The sequence below is a fragment of the Pistacia vera genome, unplaced genomic scaffold (assembly GCF_008641045.1).
Source record: "Pistacia vera cultivar Batoury unplaced genomic scaffold, PisVer_v2 Contig52, whole genome shotgun sequence".
Lineage (NCBI taxonomy): Eukaryota > Viridiplantae > Streptophyta > Magnoliopsida > Sapindales > Anacardiaceae > Pistacia > Pistacia vera.
The window spans coordinates 1499780-1519228 of NW_022196357.1; the positions used below are offsets into that span (position 1 = coordinate 1499780).

The window sequence follows — 19449 nt, forward strand, 5'->3', positions numbered from 1 at the left end:
TTTGGATAATAAAGTGGTATTTTAAATCTGTGGGTGAAAAGCGTCATTAACCCATTATTTGGAGGGGGAGAAGTCTATACTCTTCTAAGTTGTAGTAAATTGATGATAATACAATAAAACATCTTTATGTGATACTTTATATAGAAATAACCTCTATATAGTTATAAAAAATTCTAGTCCCAATTTGGATAGTTATAAAAAGAAAAACTTCACATTATAATAAGTTATTATCTTATAATTCTCATCTTAAGAAAGTTGTCTCACAAGAAATATATATATATATATTACCACATTAAAGGTTTAAAATGAAATAAAATATTTATGTGAGGTTGTTTGGACAATGATTTATGTTTTAGAGTGTTATCACATTTTTTAACTTGTGGGTACTTAATAACTCTCTAACATTGACATATTCTTGTTGAAACCAAAAATATTTCTAGTTTTTTCAAAATATTTAAAGCTTTTTGGCATGAAACTTTTTGTATTTTCGTACTATTCCCTCAATATTACTTTTTTCTCTTTTTTGTCTAATGCGTTAACGTGAACATGAGTGGTGAAGAAGCAATCGTCTGACTATTCATTGCTCCATATCCTAATCTAATCACTCCCTTAACGAAAAGAATGCACTCTCCACTCCACTCAAAGTTTGGAGAAAATGAAACAAGTCCTTAAAGGATAACTTTGTAAATACTAGATTATGAATATAACAAAAATACATCAAATATATATCAAAAGATTGACAATATATAAATTATAAAACACAAACCATGCAAAACATTTAATAATTTGATATGATTCGAAGTAAAATCTACCTTGAGAAAGATTAATTTTAAGATGTGAAAATAGAAATTATATTTTTTCTTTCATTTTATATACAAATTTCAAACCTATAAATATTCTTTTTCATGTTTACGAGAATGGAGATGAAAACGTGGGATCATCAATTTCTTCTTTTTTGGTTGACTTGACATGGACGTCGATATTATTGATCAAAGATGATACAATATTTCCAATAAGAAATTTTCGTCAAAGGATGCTTTCGTTTGTGAGAAAAATAACGTCAAGGCTGATATCATTAACATAAAAGAAAAATTATACCCCCACTTTAGAAATTCGTCACCACAGATTGAGCAATAAAGATATTCAAAAGACGATGATGTATAGCATTTGTTTTTAGCGGTTTTTATGCTCCTTTAGAAAAAGCCCTCTCTAAGTCTCAGTGGATTATAATATTATTAAATATGGTCTTCTCGTAATCAGGATTCATGATCTTACTGTACCCAGCAGTGAAAAGTGAAAAGCGCTCTTCTTCAGATAAGATGAATGATTGAATGCCTGCTTGCCCATAAAGCTTTTTGAATATAACAAAAAGAGTGACTTCGCAAACACTTGAAAAGTGAAAAGTATTTCCAATCTCAAATCCCAGTTCGTAATCCTGCCAAGTGAGAATACAATTATTCCAAACCCTGGGCTTGGTCGTCTAGATAATCTGCATTTGATATCATTCCATCGTAGTTGATCTTGGCAAGCAAAAAACAACTTTTATTTATTTAAGCACAAGTTTTCCTAGCCACCCCACAATCTTAATATATGTAAACAAGATCATATTATACAAAATCTTGATTCTTGAAGAACAAGCTCAGCAGTCATCCCCCATTATCGAGGATATAATTCAGTAATGGATTCTTCATACAACGAGCATGGCGTTGTCGTGTTTGTAGTTTGATCAAAGCCAAGCTGCGGTGGCATGCTCACCTCCCTTCCAGTGCCGAGGTAAAACGCCGGCTGTTGCGGTGATGGAAGAGTAACAGAGTAACTATTAAGCATGAGATCTATTGTTGCCATTGTTGGTCTCTCTGTTGGATCTTCCTGGACACATAACAACCCCACATGGACGCATCTGATCACTTCGTCTCTTGAATAAGAATTTGACAGAGTTGGATCCAACAATTGCCAGGGTGTTCCATCTCTCCAGTGTTTCCAAGCCTGCAATAATGAATCAAGTATGTAAAGATATCGACTCTTAACAAAGGGAAAAAGTAAATACAATATCTTTCTTTTGCTTACGTAGCTCATGAGATTCTCAGCACCATCTGTTTGATAGAAATTGCTGCTCTTCTTGCCAGTAATAATCTCTAAAACTAGAACTCCGAAACTATACACATCGGATTTCACTGAACACTGCCCATTTATAGCATATTCTGGTGAAATGTAACCACTGCAAATTAGACACAATGCAACTTTGTGTTGTCAAATTTTAATTAAAAATGTGTAAGTAATTATCAACAGTCGGGATGTAGTATAAATCCAGAATATGCAGAGCAAGTTGTGGGAGTGAAAACTTACTATGTCCCAACTACTTTGTTTGTATGTACTTGGGATGAATCAACTCCAACTATTTTCGCCATGCCGAAATCAGAAATTTTAGGGTTCATATTCTCGTCTAACAATACATTGCTAGCTTTGAGATCACGATGAATAATTTTAAGCTGAGAATCCTCATGAAGATAATATAGCCCTCGAGCAATGCCTCCAATTATCTTGTAGCGTCTAGACCAATCCAATTGTCCTCGCTTTTCAGGATCTGCATGTATCCAAATAAAGTTTGCAAATTGATTTCTAAGGACCAGATTCAAAATGCGTACTTAATGATCAACTCCATGGGCACGCATCTATGGAGGACAAATAAAATAAAATAAAATAAAAATTCACCAAGTCTAATGTGATATGTGAATAAAGAATATTGAACTCAAGAGTCATTGGATTCATAGAGACAGTTCAGACCATATAAAAAATAGTCAAGACTTTTGTTGGCAACAAATTCATATATAAGAATCTTTTCTTCTCCCTCCAAGCAAAATCCCAACAGCCTAACCAAATTTCTGTGTTGGAGCTTGGCTACCAATACGATTTCATTCTTGAATTCTGCAGAACCCTGGCAGGATCTTCTCGAAAGCCTCTTTACAGCTATTGCTTGTCCATTAGGAAGTATGCCCTGAGAATGTTCATTAATCAATCACTAGATCATAGCATTCCTGAAACTTTTCGGATGAATGCAACATAATATTGTTATACCTTATAAACCTCACCAAATCCACCTTCGCCCAACTTATTATCAGTTGAGAAATTGTTTGTGGCTACTTTAATTGCCCCAAAATCAAATTGCAAGGCCTTTGTAATGTCATTCCCTGATGCACAGAGTGGAAATTGTGGAGTTGTCTTAAGTCGAACTGAATCTGTAGCGGCAACCTTTTTTAATATTGTGTTTTAGTTAGCAATTTATTTTATGCTTTTAATTTCCTGCAATTAATTAGTCTCCTTAGTTTTAATCAATCAATTTGTCAAGTTCCCTTTCGTTAACTCAATATACATTAGGTTTGTAGTCTTGCTCTCTGTGATTCACCCTGCTTACCGCTAACTATGTATTTAGGTTTAATTTTGTGGCTAACGACCAGTTCGACAATTGCCTAATTTGTACAAAATTAGTCTCCATTTTACACTGATTACTTGCCACTGATTGCTTGACTAAAATGTATAAAGTTAGCAATCTTGTAGTCTGTCTATTTTTCATTCTCTTATCAAAGATTTGGGATTCTTCTCGTTTCAATTCTCTCAATTGATTTTCTCATTCTTAAGGTTCACATGGTATCAGATCCTAAGACAAACGTCAATGGCAAAGATCTCCGATTCTAATCAGTCTAGAACTAGTTTTGAAAAGATGATCCACAAACGTCGAGCTCTTTTAGCTCCATCAAGTCTTCAGTTGTAACTCCAAAATTAACCAGAGATAACTACAGAACAATTATCTCTTTTGGAAATCTCAAGTTCTTTCAACTGTAGGAGCTCATAAAGGGTAGCATTAGTACAATGTTGAGTGAATGAGGTGAAATTAAGTCAAAAGAAAAGTTAATCCTGCCTATTTTCCTTGGAAAAGGACAGATAAATTTTAGTAACCTGACTGTTAGCTTCGTCTCTGAGTGCTGTTTGATATGTGTCAAAATTTCAATGGTCTACATCCATTTGTTTAACTCTTGAAAATGAATTCCTAAATGATTCTAAGTCCAAAGCTCTTCACTTAAAACTCTATTCAAGCTACTCAAAGGGAACCTTAGTATAGTGATTATATCGAAAAATGAAAGGAAATACTGAGAGTTTATCAACGGTGGTCAAATGATCTCTGATGAAGATTTGTTGCAATTCATTTTATTTGTGATTGTTAACCTTACTTCACAAATTGAGTCCATTTTGACTTAGTTACCTTACAAGAAGCACAGTATTCGCTTCAAAAGTATGAAATGGGATGAAAGTTTAATTCTGCTGATTTTTTAAATAGCCCTATTAATATGGCTGCATTAGCACCCCAAGATCCATTCTCTTTACACCAATCCTTTACCTACATCAGTACATCACACCATCCATTACTTGTCACCTATTAGATCCTTTAACCTGCCAAACAATTTTACCTCAGTTCTACCTGTCCTAATCCTCCCAGTCATCTGTTGCATCAACATTATCCTCCTATTATGGATTTCCTACTCATAGTGTACCTGCATTGAGTGATCAATTTCATGCCTCAGCTCATATAGGACAATATGGAGTTCCTTTTCAAAGTTATAGACCATCTGGGTGTTCCTCCTTTTGTTAGAGGTAGAGGAATAAACTTTGCAACATAATACTGTTATACATTATAAACCTCAACAAATCCACCTTCACCCAACTTGTTATCATTTAGAAATTGTTGTGACTCTAATTGCCCCAGAATCAAATTGCAAGGCCTTGTAATGTCATTCCCTGATGCACAGAGTGTAAACTATAAGTAATACTATACATTCCACGAATTTAATTAAAAAAATTGGTGTATAAACTTGAAAAGAGTGCAAAGTGGACATGAAAGATTAATAATATTGTAACTATTTAAGTAATTTTACCAAAATCACTTCCTGTATATCACTATTCTTCTTTTATTGCTCTCCTACTTATGAGACAAATATCGCAATGGAAAGCACCACAGCGACAGCAATTGAAGCAATGATGGCAATGATTATTGAAGTTGAGATTCGGCTTCTTCCTGCAAGAACAGGAAAATGTTTCATTAGATATGCAAGAAATTATGAGTATTTTGGTAAAATTTTAATTTCTAATTCAAAGTGCGTTCTAGTTTACCTTCAGGTCTTGTCCCAGAAGCAAAAGCGGAGGAGAGTGAGGCACTGCCGGAGCCAAAGTTCCGTTTTCATTATAAAACGGGTGCAGTTCATACCGGCAATTACAACTCGATACGCATTCTTCCTCCTTGCTGCTCGTCCGCAACTGTGAAATGATTGTTGAAGACATCTCTTACAGTCAAAACTTGAAAGGTTCCTGTGTGCACTGTGCAAGACAGTACAGTGATTGGGAGGATGTGAAATTTCCCCTTTTCGTCATGAACCTTTTCCAGAATTTGCAGCCTGAGTTACCGTCTCGTTCATCATTCTCTTCACTAGCTCGCTAACCCGACTGCTTCTAAACGCTGTCTACATTAGCCATCAAACTCCCCCGTCATCATCCACTGTAGAGAAAAAGGCTCATTTGAATAACGTAAAAGGCACTCGTTCGTACCTTTATTGCTCCTTTCTGAACAGGCAACGTCTAGTTACATCCGAAGTGGCAAAATTGACGCAATCTTGGCAGGTTGTGGAATTGAGATCACCCCGGCAAAGAAAGAGCCCGTAACCTTGTTGGGTCGTCCCCTGCGGTGGCGTTGAAGAAACCGTTATGAGTGACATAGTGACATGGGAAAAGCGAAGTGAACAAAAGATTTCGGTTGGTTTGATAAGTGTGTTCCCGGTGGAAGTAGAAGTGTTTGGGCAAATGTGATAGGTAATGGATCGGTTGCATTTATCAAATTGATCAGAGAACACAGAAATAGACAACTTGAAAAAAAAAAAAAAAAGAATTTACAGGAAGGCATGTTTATTCTTTTGTAGCGGAGAACTCTGGAATTTTTCTAGAAATCATTATCATGAAGTAGTATATAGTTATAACGTTTTTTTATGAGATTTATGATGAAAAATAATGAGAAGATGACTAATTGGAAAGACTCATATGTTGTAGAATGTCAATTTAGAGGTGGAAAAGTGGCCCGACCCGCAATGGTTGCAGGCCAAACTAACCTAGCCCGCCAACAAGTGTGGCCGGGTTGTCCAGCCACTTTTTCAAACGGGTGGGGTGGGCCCCATTAACACAACCTGACGGGTTTTTGTGTAGGTTGAGCCAGGCCGGGCCGGCCACCAAAAAAATTATTTTTTATTTTTTAATGTTTTTGTCTTTTCTGTAATTTTATAGTTAACTTTTTAAATATTAATTCAATTCAATAATTTTTTGTAGTTAACTTTTCAATATTAATTTAATTTTAATACAATTAAATTGTATATAAGAAAAATTGATTTATTCATTTATCAAAAAGAAAATAAGAAATAAGAAATTACAACAATTATTGTCTTATTAAAAAACTACCAATTTGTGGTACACCTGGTCCAAATGATCCAACCTCTGTTCTTCGTTTGGATAGCGTTATCGAACTTCTCCAAGTAACCAATCAAAGCAAGCTCTGGTTGGAAGTCGACAGAATGCCCTACTCCGCAACAGTTTGGGAAGGAGTTACTTTCAGGTGTAATAGTCTCCTGATTGCTGGGAATTTCCTCGTTATTTTGTCAGAGCGCTTGACTTCAAACCATGAGCTATGAGTTTTGTGATTAGCCTTTGAGGTGAAACTGACTGATCAGTTGAATACCGATAGAGGCTAATGTGAATTTGAGCCCTCCTTCTAGCGTTAAACTATTGATGCGTGATTTTGACACCAACGACCTCGCATATGTAAAGTGATAACAAGGTCTTAAAAGTTACACGTGATATTACAAGAATTGATTAGAGGATGCTATTATCACATAACATGCAAAGACTCAAAGTAAATAGGACGATGAAATTTTATGTTGCTCGGATGTTTAAAGCGAATCTTATATCTATTGTTTTCTTTTATATATAGTCTTCTTGATGATTAACCAAGTTTATAAGAGGTCACAAACTGCAAACTGAATTACAAATGCTTGGTATTCTGGGAGAATATTAGTCAGTCTCTCTCATGGGGTGTCTTTTTATTTTCTTTATTGAATTCAAAATGTTTGATCCCGATTTTGTGAGGGGGAGCTATCTATTTATACTCATTAAGTTCTAGGTAATAATTATAAGTCTGAAAGTGAGTAGGTGTCGTGCAAATCCTTCCTTCTCCATTGGTTGATAACTTAGAAAATATCCTTAAATTAATGGGATTGGACAGTGGTGCGAATCAAATTCATTCACAACAAAACTTGAGCTGGTTGAGTTTGTTGACAACTATACGCTTTCTGTCTTGGGGCAACGTGGCAGACCCTAGATGGCACAACGTCTTCCTGAACTCTTATTGGTACTCGCTAACACAAGCTTACATCAACCTGATTTTTAGGCATAACAACTAAGGTGTTCAAAAGCGGTTAACAGCTTTCTTGAACCGAATTGGTTTTTCGTTCAAGAAAATTCCTGAACCGAAACCGACCCATTTAGGGAAAACCGGTTTTTTTGGTTGACCGAAAAACCGATATACCGTTTTCCCCCTTAAATTGGATAAACTTATTTTTAAAATTTTTTCCTAAATTAATTGTAAACATTAACAATACATAACCAAATAAAAATTAAACATTCATAAATATCCATTGACCACAACTAACAATATATTAAAAATTGATACAATAATTTAATTTTGTTTTATTTAATGTATAATATCGATTAAGATTATATATATATATATTAACATCCAATAACACACAGGTTGTATGCAACAATTGCAAAGTGTTCCATCTCTCCAGTGTTTCCAAGCCTGCAATAATAATCAAGTACGTAAAGATATTGACTCTAACATGTGAAAAAGTAAATACAAAGTATTTATTTTGCTTACTTAGCTCATGAGATTCTCAGCACCATCCTGGTCAAAACTCAAAAATAGTTTACGCTATAAAAACGTGTGCTAAATGTTTGACATATAAACTTAACATAAATTTCTCGTTTTACTTCTCATGCTTGCAGATATGATCAAACGTTTGAATTTTTCCCGTAAGAATCCTATGTTTATCTATATTTAAATCCATAATTTTTCATCACTGTGTCAAATAGTCTCGCCGATTATCATAGTAGTTGGTGAGATTGTCCTTTACTAAATTATATATAAGATGTGTTAAACGACTTTTTCCCACCACAGGTTTGTCTTAATATCACTTTTTCACCTAAAGTTTCAAAATACTACTTTTTTACTCAAAATTATATTCCGTTAATACCTAAAATGCATTTCACTCTTGAGTTGGCATCGAGGAGTTATCAAGAGGCAAGGTAAGAGAGGTTTTATAGAGTAGAGACCCGTGAATCAATAGTGGTAATCGATTGAATATTCACAATCAGATCATCTAAAGAAAGAAACCCTAGCGTTGCGGTGGCCACAATTTGAGAAATCAGATACTGGAGTGAGATGACTTTGTATGAAGAACCGAAGGTTCAAATGGTCATGATGGAGAGAATTTTTGTGGCCAAAATCAGTTTTAGCTTATAACGATATTAACTTTTAGTGAGAAAATTGTATTTTGAAACTTTTTGAATGGAAAATGTCCTAAAGGCAATCCTTGGGTGGGGAACAGTCGTTTACTCAATAAATAATGTATATATTGTTGTACACGTGCTAAATTTTGTTTTTCATTCGACCGTCATTACATTTATCATTCATCAGCCACCTATTATTTTAAATCACCTTTTACCGTCGCATAATTTTACCATCTTCAAATATATTTCTTACTTATCAAATGCTAGAGCTTTATAGCAACTACACATGATTATAATTCGTTCAAACAACCACACAGTGCGTTCTACTTTACCTTTAGGCCTTGTCACAGAAACAAGAGGTGGAAAAGGGAGGCACAAGTGTCGTGCCATTGCTGCACTCATTGTTTCATTATGAAACGGGTATAGTTCATACCGACTATAACAGGTTGGATTCAGAGCTCTTTCTCCAACTTTTGTATTTTTGCAATTCTGCAATAGAGTGGTGAAGACATCTATTACACTCAAAACTTGAAAGGTCCTCCGTGCACTGGACTGGACATTACAGTGATTAGGGGCTGTGAAATTTTCCCTTTTTGTCATGAACTTTCTGGAGAATTTGCAGCCTGAGTTGCGTTCATTAGGGTGTTCAAAAAAATGTAAAACCGAACCGATAACCGAACCGAAAAAAACCGGTTAACCCGAAAAAACGGTTCGTTACGGTTCGAAAAATTTAAAAAACCGAATTTTCGGTTCGGTTACCGTTCGAAAAAATAAAAGCTTAACCGAAACCGGTTTTTTGAACCGGTTTTACAAAAAAAAAAAATATTATATAAATATATTAAATAAAATAAATATTATATATTAATAAATAATATATTATTATTTATTAAATAAATAAATAATATATTATTATATATTAAATAAAAAATAAAATATTTTTATGTATTATTAGTAGTGGTCAATGGATATATATGAATGTCTAATTTTTATTTGGATATGTATTTTTATATTTCAATTTAATTTAGGAAAAAAAATAATTTTTATAAAAAAAGGGAAACCGGTTCAAAACCAGTTAACCGAAAAAACCGGTTTCCCTCCAAACCGGTTCGGTTTCGGTTCGAGATTTTTCCGAACCGAAAAACCGGTTCGGTTCAAAAAAGCGGTTAACCGCTTTTGAACACCCCTAGCGTTCATCGTACTTTTCACCAGCTCGTCAAACCGGACTGCTTCTCTAGCTTTCCTTGTATTAAAATCGAAACGTTGTAATCATCGTTCACGGTAAAAAAAAGGCTTATTGAGTACCATAATACGCACTCATCGTACCATATTACGGTTTCTTTCTGAACAGGACAACGTTTAGTTATATCCGAAGTGGCAAATTTGACGCAATCTTGACAGTTTTTCTGTAATTGACATCACCACGGCAAAGAAAAGGTCGAAAACCTAGTTAGGGTCGTCGCCGGCAGTGTCGTTGACGTTGGAACAGTGAGATGACAAAAGATTGCTGCTGGTATTGGAGAGGAAAAGTTTGACGTTGGAATGATAGTGTGTTTGTTGGAGGTGGGCAAAACACAACAATGTTCTTATCATTTTGCTCTTATGACGTGAACATGAGTGGTGAAGAAGCAATCGTCTGACTATTCATTGCTCCATATCCTAATCTAATCACTCCCTTAACCAAAAATGCACTCTCCACTCCACTCAAATTTGGAGAAAATGAACAAGTCCTCAAAGATGACTTTGTAAATACTAGATTATAATATAACAAAATACACAAATATCTCTCTAAAACAAAACAAACAGTAAAGAAAGAAATTATACGCGCGATTTACCCTGGTTCACCCAATGTGGGCTACGTCCAGCTGAGTCAATATTATTGAAATATGTCTCACCTCTCTCGTTTACAATGAATGAATTGCTCTCACACTCATAACAAGAGAAAAGTATGTTTATATACTAGGTTTAAGAGATTAAACCTAGTTTTACAAAAATTCCTATTCTTAAGCCCAACCCAAAAAGGAATTAATAACTTAAAAGGAATCCTACAGCGGTTATACATGGAAAAGCCCAAAACCGCCTACGGGCTCAGGGGCGCTGCCCCCGCGACCCCCGCCCGCTGACCGGGCAGCAGGACCCTCGAGTGCGTCTCCGTTACCCATTAATGCTGAAGTAGTCGACAACTCCAACACGACCAAGCTCAAGGACCAAGATGCACGGTTTACTTGCCTGCTGCATTCTCTATACTTTCTACAATGATTTGTGGACACTGTATAGCTTGATCTATTTTCTAGGGAACCATCGTAATTTACCAAACTTAGCTTACTATCAGGAACTTGTTTGTCAGATTAAATACTATAGCGGGGTTGTCAAGTCAGACATGTGAAATGCTGGAAATAACAAATGCAATTGTCTAATCATGGCATTGTAACACAGTTTTGTGCCGGAAGGGTAAGCAATTTGGTAAAAAACTAAAATAACCAAGAGTTCCATATGTTTCAAAAAGATGGCATAGTTCTGTTCCTTTTAATTAACCTGGAATCCAAGTTCTTATCCTAGAATCCAAGTTCTTATCTTGTATTGCACTTAAGAACTTACTAATGGAACTCTGCTTTATGAATTGAACAGGCATTAGTAAAATACATTATTCTTTTCTATGTACAATAGCTTTCTTGTACACGAGCCAGAGTTTACTTGATAAGTTTGTGGACCAAAGAGTCAGAAATTAAAATACTATGGTTTCAAACTGGTGTCGTTTTAAGTTGCTATTACAGTCATGAAAGTGACTCTATTTTGTTGATAAAAAAATCCTTTGTGTAATTAAATTGAAGTTATATTGAGACAATTAAGAGAAATTATGAATTTACGTATAAAAATCATATTTTGAGTTTTTCTTACTAATTTGGCATGTTTGGATTGAAATTTGAGATTGTGTAAGTTGATATTAAGATGTGATTTATTTTCTAGGGTTGATGTTATCTCATTCATGTTGTTAAGGGGACAAATTGCAATAACACTTGGGGTTGATTTTGTCATTTTTCAATATGCAGTGACCAAATGTATTTGCCACATTTTGTATAAAAATGAAGTGAAAGGTCGCAAACAGGAGCCATCCGTGAAGGGACCTTCACCCATCGCCGGAGTTTGGTTGTCGGCCGGCGACTCTTTGCCTTCTCTCGCCGACCAGTCACTCTCCACCATCATTCACCCACGCCGGCGACATACCACCGTTTCCACACCGTGACACTTCACCTTCCACCGGAGTTTGCATCGTTTTTCGGTGCCGATTGAGCTCCTTTTATGCTGACCATCACTCCATCAACTTCCCATCACATTTCTGCCGCCGATCTACCCTTTTTCCGACGAGATCCATCACCTTGGTCTGACGACTCTTTGACTTCCCAACTCGATTTTGCTCACTTTCCAGTTACCTTTTATCTCCCTAAGACCTTATCCGAACTCCCCATCACCTGAGCTTTCCATCGGTACCTTCGGATCCCATTTCCGCCACCATTTGTCGAAAGACCCGTCGGAAAACTAACGTATTTCGGCGAGTGTGACTGTTCGTATTTCGGGCTGTCCATTGGTCATTTTTGCTCCTTCTTCACATCATCTCATTGTCGGTTACGTCCTCTTTGCCATGACAGCTCCATTCCCAACGTTTCGGCCTTCGTCGACACCACCATGAGCGGTTGAGCTCCTAGTTGCCTGTTACGATGTAGGGAGATCAGGATTGACACTCATGGATCTTCTTGGCAGTTCTCGACTAGTTGGATGGCCCGAATGTTGGATATTTGGTTAAGTTTCTTGTATTCAGATTATATTTGTTTTCGTTTCAGTTTGTTTGCGATGCTTTAATATTATTCTGATGCTCGACGTGCTAAATTGATAATGTCCATTGAGAACGTTTGTTGATATATAACTTTTCGCATAATTGAATCTCAGTTTGAGATTATTGAATGTTGATTATGACTTTAAACTACTTCAGTACTGATTGCAATCAAGTTGTATTAGCGTTTAATATCATTTCTACCAGGAATGCATTTGTTGTGTAATTAATTAATTGGATGATACAAGTTGATAGGTCGTACTTGTTAACGTTGTACCAACTAGTGGTGTTTAAAGGTTTAGCATTTTTCGGTTAGTCAATGATAATCTTTAACCAATCGATCTGTAACTAAGACGACGGGGGGACAGGATAGATTATACCTAGATTGCCAGGAGATATTTTTATTGATTTGCCTAGCCTTGTAGGTTTAGGAAATTGAAGAGTAGGGAGAGGAATTGTGGGAGTTAGTCTTAAGTCGAACTGAATCTGTAGCGGCAACCCTTTTAATATTGTGTTTTAGTTAGCAATTTATTTTATGCTTTTAATTTCCTGCAATTAATTAGTCTCCTTAGTTTTAATCAATCAATTTGTCAAGTTCCCTTTCGTTAACTCAAATATACATTAGGTTTGTAGTCTTGCTCTCTGTGGATTCGACCCTGCTTACCGCTAACTATGGTATTTAGGTTTAATTTTGTGGTCTAACGACCAGTTCGACAATTGCCTAATTTGTACAAAATTAGTCTCCATTTTACACTGATTACTTGCCACTGATTTGCTTGACTAAAATGATATAAAGTTAGCAATCTTTGTAGTCTGTCTATTTTTTCATTCTCTTAATCAAAGAATTTGGGATTCATTTCTCGTTTCAATTCTCTCAAATTGATTTTCTCAATTCTTAAGGTTCACATGGTATCAGATCCTAAGACAAACGTCAATGGCAAAGATCTCCGATTCTAATCAGTCTAGAACTAGTTTTGAAAAGATGATCCACAAACGTCGAGCTCTTTTAGCTCCATCAAGTCTTCAAGTTGTAACTCCAAAATTAACCAGAGATAACTACAGAGACAATTATCTCTTTTGGAAATCTCAAGTTCTTTCAACTGTAGGAGCTCATAAAGGGTAAGCATTAGTACAATGTTGAGTGAATGAGGTGAAATTAAGTCAAAAGAAAAAGTTAATCCTGCCTATTTTCCTTGGAAAAGGACAGATAAATTTTTAGTAACCTGACTGTTAGCTTCGATCTCTGAGTGCATGTTTGGATATGTGTCAAAATGTCAATGGTCTACATCCATTTGTTTAACTCTTGAAAATGAATTCCTAAATGATTCTAAGTCCAAAGCTCTTCACTTAAAAACTCTATTTCAAGCTACTCAGAAAGGGAACCTTAGTATTAGTGATTATATCGAAAAAATGAAAGGAATAACTGAGAGTTTATCAACTAGTGGTCAAATGATCTCTGATGAAGATTTGTTGCAATTCATTTTATTTGTGATTGTTAACCTTACTTCACAAATTGAGTCCAAGTTTGACTTAGTTACCTTACAAGAAGCACAGTATTCGCTTCAAAAGTATGAAATGAGGATTGAAAGTTTAATTCTGCTGATTTTTTAAATAGCCCTATTAATATGGCTGCATTAGCACCCCAAGATCTCATTCTCTTTACACCAATCCTTTACCTACATCAGTATCATCACCATCCATTACTATGTCACCTATTAGATCCTTTAACCTGCCAAACAATTTTACCTCAGTTCTACCTGTCCATAATCCTCCCAGTCATCTGTTGCATCAACATTATCCTCCCTATTATGGATTTCCTACTCATAGTGTACCTGCATTGAGTGATCAATTTCATGCCTCAGCTCATATAGGACAATATGGAGTTCCTTTTCAAAGTTATAGACCATCTGGGTGTTCCTCCTTTTGTTAGAGGTAGAGGAAATAAACTTTGCAACATAATACTGTTATACATTATAAACCTCAACAAATCCACCTTCACCCAACTTGTTATCAGTTGAGAAATTGCTTGTGACTCCTTTAATTGCCCCAGAATCAAATTGCAAGGCCTTTGTAATGTCATTCCCTGATGCACAGAGTGTAAACTATAAGTAATACTATACATTCCACGAATTTAATTAAAAAAATTGGTGTATAAACTTGAAAAGAGTGCAAAAGTGGGACATGAAAGATTAATAATATTGTAACTATTTAAAGTAATTTTACCAAAATCATCTTCCTGTATATCACTATTCTTCTTTATTGCTCTCCTACTTATGAGACAATATATCGCAATGGAAAGCACCACAGCGACAGCAATTGAAGCAATGATGGCAATGATTATTGAAGTTGAGATTCGGCTTCTTCCTGCAAGAAACAGGAAAATGTTTCATTAGATATGCAAGAAATTAATGAGTATTTTGGTAAAAATTTTAATTTCTAATTCAAAGTGCGTTCTAGTTTACCTTCAGGTCTTGTCACAGAAGCAAGAAGCGGAGGAGAGTGAGGCACTGCCGGAGCCAAAGTTCCGTTTTCATTATAAAACGGGTGCAGTTCATACCGGCAATTACAACTCGGATACAGCATTCTTCCTCCTTGCTGCGTCGTCCGCAACTGTGAAATGGATTGTTGAAGACATCTCTTACAGTCAAAACTTGAAAGGTTCCTGTGTGCACTGTGCAAGACAGTACAGTGATTGGGAGGATGTGAAATTTCCCCTTTTCGTCATGAACCTTTTCCGAGAATTTGCAGCCTGAGTTACCGTCTCGTTCATCATTCTCTTCACTAGCTCGCTAAACCGGACTGCTTCTGAAACGCTGTCTACATTAGCCATCATAACTCCCCCGTCATCATCCACTGTAGAGAAGAAAGGCTCATTTGAATAACGTAAAAGGCACTCGTCGTAGCCTATTATTGCTCCTTTCTGAACAGGGCAACGTCTAGTTACATCCGAAGTGGCAAAATTGACGCAATCTTGGCAGGTTGTGGAATTGAGATCACCCCGGCAAAGAAAGAGGCCGTAGACCTTGTTGGGGTCGTCCCCTGCGGTGGCGTTGAAGAAACCGTTATGAGTGACATAGTGACATGGGAAGAAAGCGAAGTGAACAAAAGATTTCGGTTGGTTTGATAAGTGTTGTTCCCGGTGGAAGTAGAAGTGTTTGGGCAAATGTGATAAAGGTAAGATGGATCGGTTGCATTTATCAAATTGATCAGAGAACACAGAAGATAGACAAACTTGAAAAAAAAAAAAAAAAAGAATTTACAGGAAGGCATGTTTATTCTTTTGTAGCGGAGAACTCTGGAATTTTTCTAGAAATCAATTATCATGAAGCTAGTATATAGTTATAACGTATTTTATGAGATTTATGATGAGAACATAAATGGAGAAGATGACTAATTAGGAAAGACTCATATGTTGTAGAAGTCAATTTAGAGGTGGAAAAGTGGCCCGACCCGCAATGGTTGCAGGCCAAAACTAACCTAGCCCGCCAACAAGTGTGGGCCGGGTTGTCCAGCCACTTTTTCAAACGGGTGGGGTGGGCCCCATTAACACAAACCTGACGGGTTTTTGTGTAGGTTGAGCCAGGCCGGGCCAGGCCACCAAAAAAATTATTTTTTATTTTTTAATGTTTTTGTCTTTTCTGTAATTTCTTATAGTTAACTTTTTAAATATTAATTCAATTCAATTAATTTTTTGTAGTTAACTTTTCAAATATTAATTTAATTTTAATACAATTAAATTGTAATATAAGAAAAATTAGATTTATTCATTTATCAAAAAAGAAAATAAGAAATAAGAAATTACAACAATTATTGTCTTATTAAAAAACTTACCAATTTGGTGGTACAACCTGGTCCAAATGATCCAACCTCTGTTCATCGTTTGGATAGCGTTATCGAACTTCTCCAAGTAACCAATCAAAGCAAGCTCTGGTTGGGAAGTCGACAGAATGCCCTACTCCGCAACAGTTTGGGAAGGAGTTACTACTTCAGGTGTAATAGTCTCCTGATTGCTGGGAATTTCCTCGTTAATTGTGTCAGAGCGCTTGACTTCAAAACCATGAGCTATGAGTTTTGTGATTAGCCTTTGAAGGTGAAACTGACTGATCAGTTGAGAATACCGGATAGAGAGCTAATGTGAATTTGAGCCCTCCTTCTAGCGTTAAACTATTGATGCGTGATTTTGACACCAACGACCTCGCATATGTAAAGTGATAACAAGGTCTTAAAAGTTACACGTGATTAATTACAAGAATTGATTAGAGGATGCTATTATCACAATAACATGCAAAGACTCAAAGTAAATAGGACGATGAGAATTTTATAGTTGCTCGGATGTTTAAAGCGAATCTTATATCTATTGTTTTCTTTTATATTAGTCTTCTTGATGATTAACCAAGTTTATAAGAGGTCACAAACTGCAAACTGAATTACAAATGCTTGGTATTCTGGGAGAATATTAAGTCAGTCTCTTTCTCATGGGGTGTCTTTTTTATTTTCTTTATTGAATTCAAAATGTTTGATCCCGATTTTGTGAGGGGAGCTATCTATTTATACTCATTAAGTTCTAGGTAATAATTATAAGTCTGAAAGTGAGTAGGTGTCGTGCAAATCCTTCCTTGCGTCCCATTGGTTGATAACTTAGAAAATATCCTTAAATTAAATGGAGATTGGACAGGTGTGCGAATCAAATTCATTCACAGACAAAACTTGAGCTGGTTGAGTTGTTGACAACTATACGCTTTCTGTCTTGGGGCAACGTGGCAGACCCTAGATGGCACAACGTCTTCCTGAACTCTTATTGGTACTCGCTAACACAAGCTTACATCAACCTGGATTTTTTAGGCATAACAACTAAGGGTGTTCAAAAGCGGTTAACAGCTTTCTTGAACCGAATTGGTTTTTCTGTTCAAGAAAATTCCTGAACCGAAACCGACCCAATTTAGGGAAAACCGGTTTTTTTGGTTGACCGAAAAACCGATTAACCGGTTTCCCCCTTAAATTGGATTAAACTTATTTTTTAAATTTTTTTCCTAAATTAAATTGTAAACATTAACAATACATAACCAAATAAAAATTAAACATTCATAAATATCCATTGACCACAACTAACAATATATTAAAAATTGATACAAATAAATTTAATTTTTGTTTTATTTTAATGTATAATATCGATTAAGATTATATATATATATATTAACATCCCTAATAACAACAAAGTTGTATGCAACAATTGCAATAGTGTTCCATCTCTCCAGTGTTTCCAAGCCTGCAATAATAATCAAGTACGTAAAGATATTGACTCTTAACATAGTGAAAAAGTAAATACAAAGTATTTATTTTGCTTACTTAGCTCATGAGATTCTCAGCACCATCCTGGTCAAAACTCAAAAATAGTTGTACGCTATAAAACAACGTGTGCTAAATGTTTGACATATAAACTTAACATAAATTTCTCGTTTTACTTCTCATGCTTGCAGATAATGATCAAAACGTTTGAATTTTTCACGTAAAGAATCCATATGTTTATCTATAATTTAAATCCATAATTTTTCATCACTGTGTCAAATAGTCTCGCCATTATTATAATTAGTTGGTGAGATTGTCCTTTTCTAAATTATATATATAAGATGATAAAGATCACCTAATAAAATAAGAGTAAACGACATTTTCCCACCCAAGGTTTGTCTTAAGATCCTTTTCCACCCAAAAAGTTTTACAATACCACTTTTTCACCCAAAATTTATATTCTGTTAATACTTAAAATACACTTTACTCTTTGAGTTAGCATTCGACGAGTTATCAGGAGACAGGATAAGAGGGGTTTTGTAGAGTAGAGGCCCGTGGATCGAATGGTGGTAATCGATTGAATATTCATAATCAGAATCATCTAAGAAAATGAAACTTTAACTTTGCGGTGGTCGACAATTGATGAAAAATCAGGTACCGAAGTGAGAGAGATTTTGTATGTAAAGGACTGAAGGTTCAAATGATCATGATGGAGAGAATTTTGGTGGTCAAAATCGGCTTTAGGTTGTAATAAAATATTAACTTTGAGTTAGAAAATTGTATTTTGAAACTTTTTAAATGGAGAAATGTGAGGAAGGCAATCCTTGGGTGGGGAACAGTCGTTTACTCAATAAAATAATGTTATATATTGTTGTACACGTGCTAAATTTTTTATTTCATTCGACCGTCAATTACATTTTATCATTCATCAAGCCACCTATTATTTTAAATCACTCTTTTACCGTCGCATATATTTACCATCTTCAAAATATATTTCTTACTTATCAAATGCTAGAGCTTTATAGCAACTACACATGATTATAATTTCGAATTCAAACAAACCACACAGTGCGTTCTACTTTACCTTTAGGCCTTGTCACAGAAACAAGAGGTGGAGAAAAGTGAGGCACAAGTGTCGGTGCCATTGCTGCACTCATGTTTTCATTATGAAACGGGTATAGTTCATACCGACTATAACAGGTTGGATTCAGAGCTCTTTCTCCAACTTTTGTAGTTTGCAATTCTGCAATAGAGTGGTGAAGACATCTATTACACTCAAAACTTGAAAGGTCCTCCGTGCACTGGACTGGACATTACAGTGATTAGGGGGCTGTGAAATTTTCCCTTTTTGTCATGAACTTTCTGGGAGAATTTGCAGCCTGAGTTGCGTTCATTAGGGGTGTTCAAAAAAAATGTAAAAACCGAACCGATAACCGAACCGAAAAACCGGTTAACCGAAAAAACGGTTCGGTTACGGTTCGAAAAATTTAAAAAACCGAATTTTCGGTTCGGTTACCGTAGCATTCATACCATAATAAAATAGTCAAACTTTTGTTGGAACCCAATTCAGATCATATCTTTTCTTCTCCCTCCAAGCCAAATCCATCAGCCCTCACCAAATTTTTATGTGTTGGAGCTTGGCTACCACTACGATGTCTTCTGGCAATTCTGCAGAACCTTGGCAGATCTTCTCGAGCTCTTACGGCTGGCTCTCCATAGGAATATCCCTGAGAATGTTC

The 19449-nt window shown here is 35.7% G+C and overlaps 1 protein-coding gene across 1 annotated transcript; it reads right to left on the reverse strand.

Annotated features, from left to right (window-relative positions):
- Positions 1-1315: 1315 nt before the first annotated feature.
- LOC116106640 (cysteine-rich receptor-like protein kinase 10) lies at positions 1316-18867 on the reverse strand. Its single transcript, XM_031392995.1, is given in 11 exon segments — positions 1316-1986; positions 2068-2218; positions 2347-2584; positions 2785-2995; positions 3076-3188; positions 14648-14788; positions 14887-15082; positions 15084-15485; positions 15488-15655; positions 17623-17690; positions 18795-18867. Coding segments are annotated over 11 exon segments (2091 nt in total). The 3' UTR covers positions 1316-1656.
- Between the last annotated feature and the right edge of the window lie 582 nt (positions 18868-19449).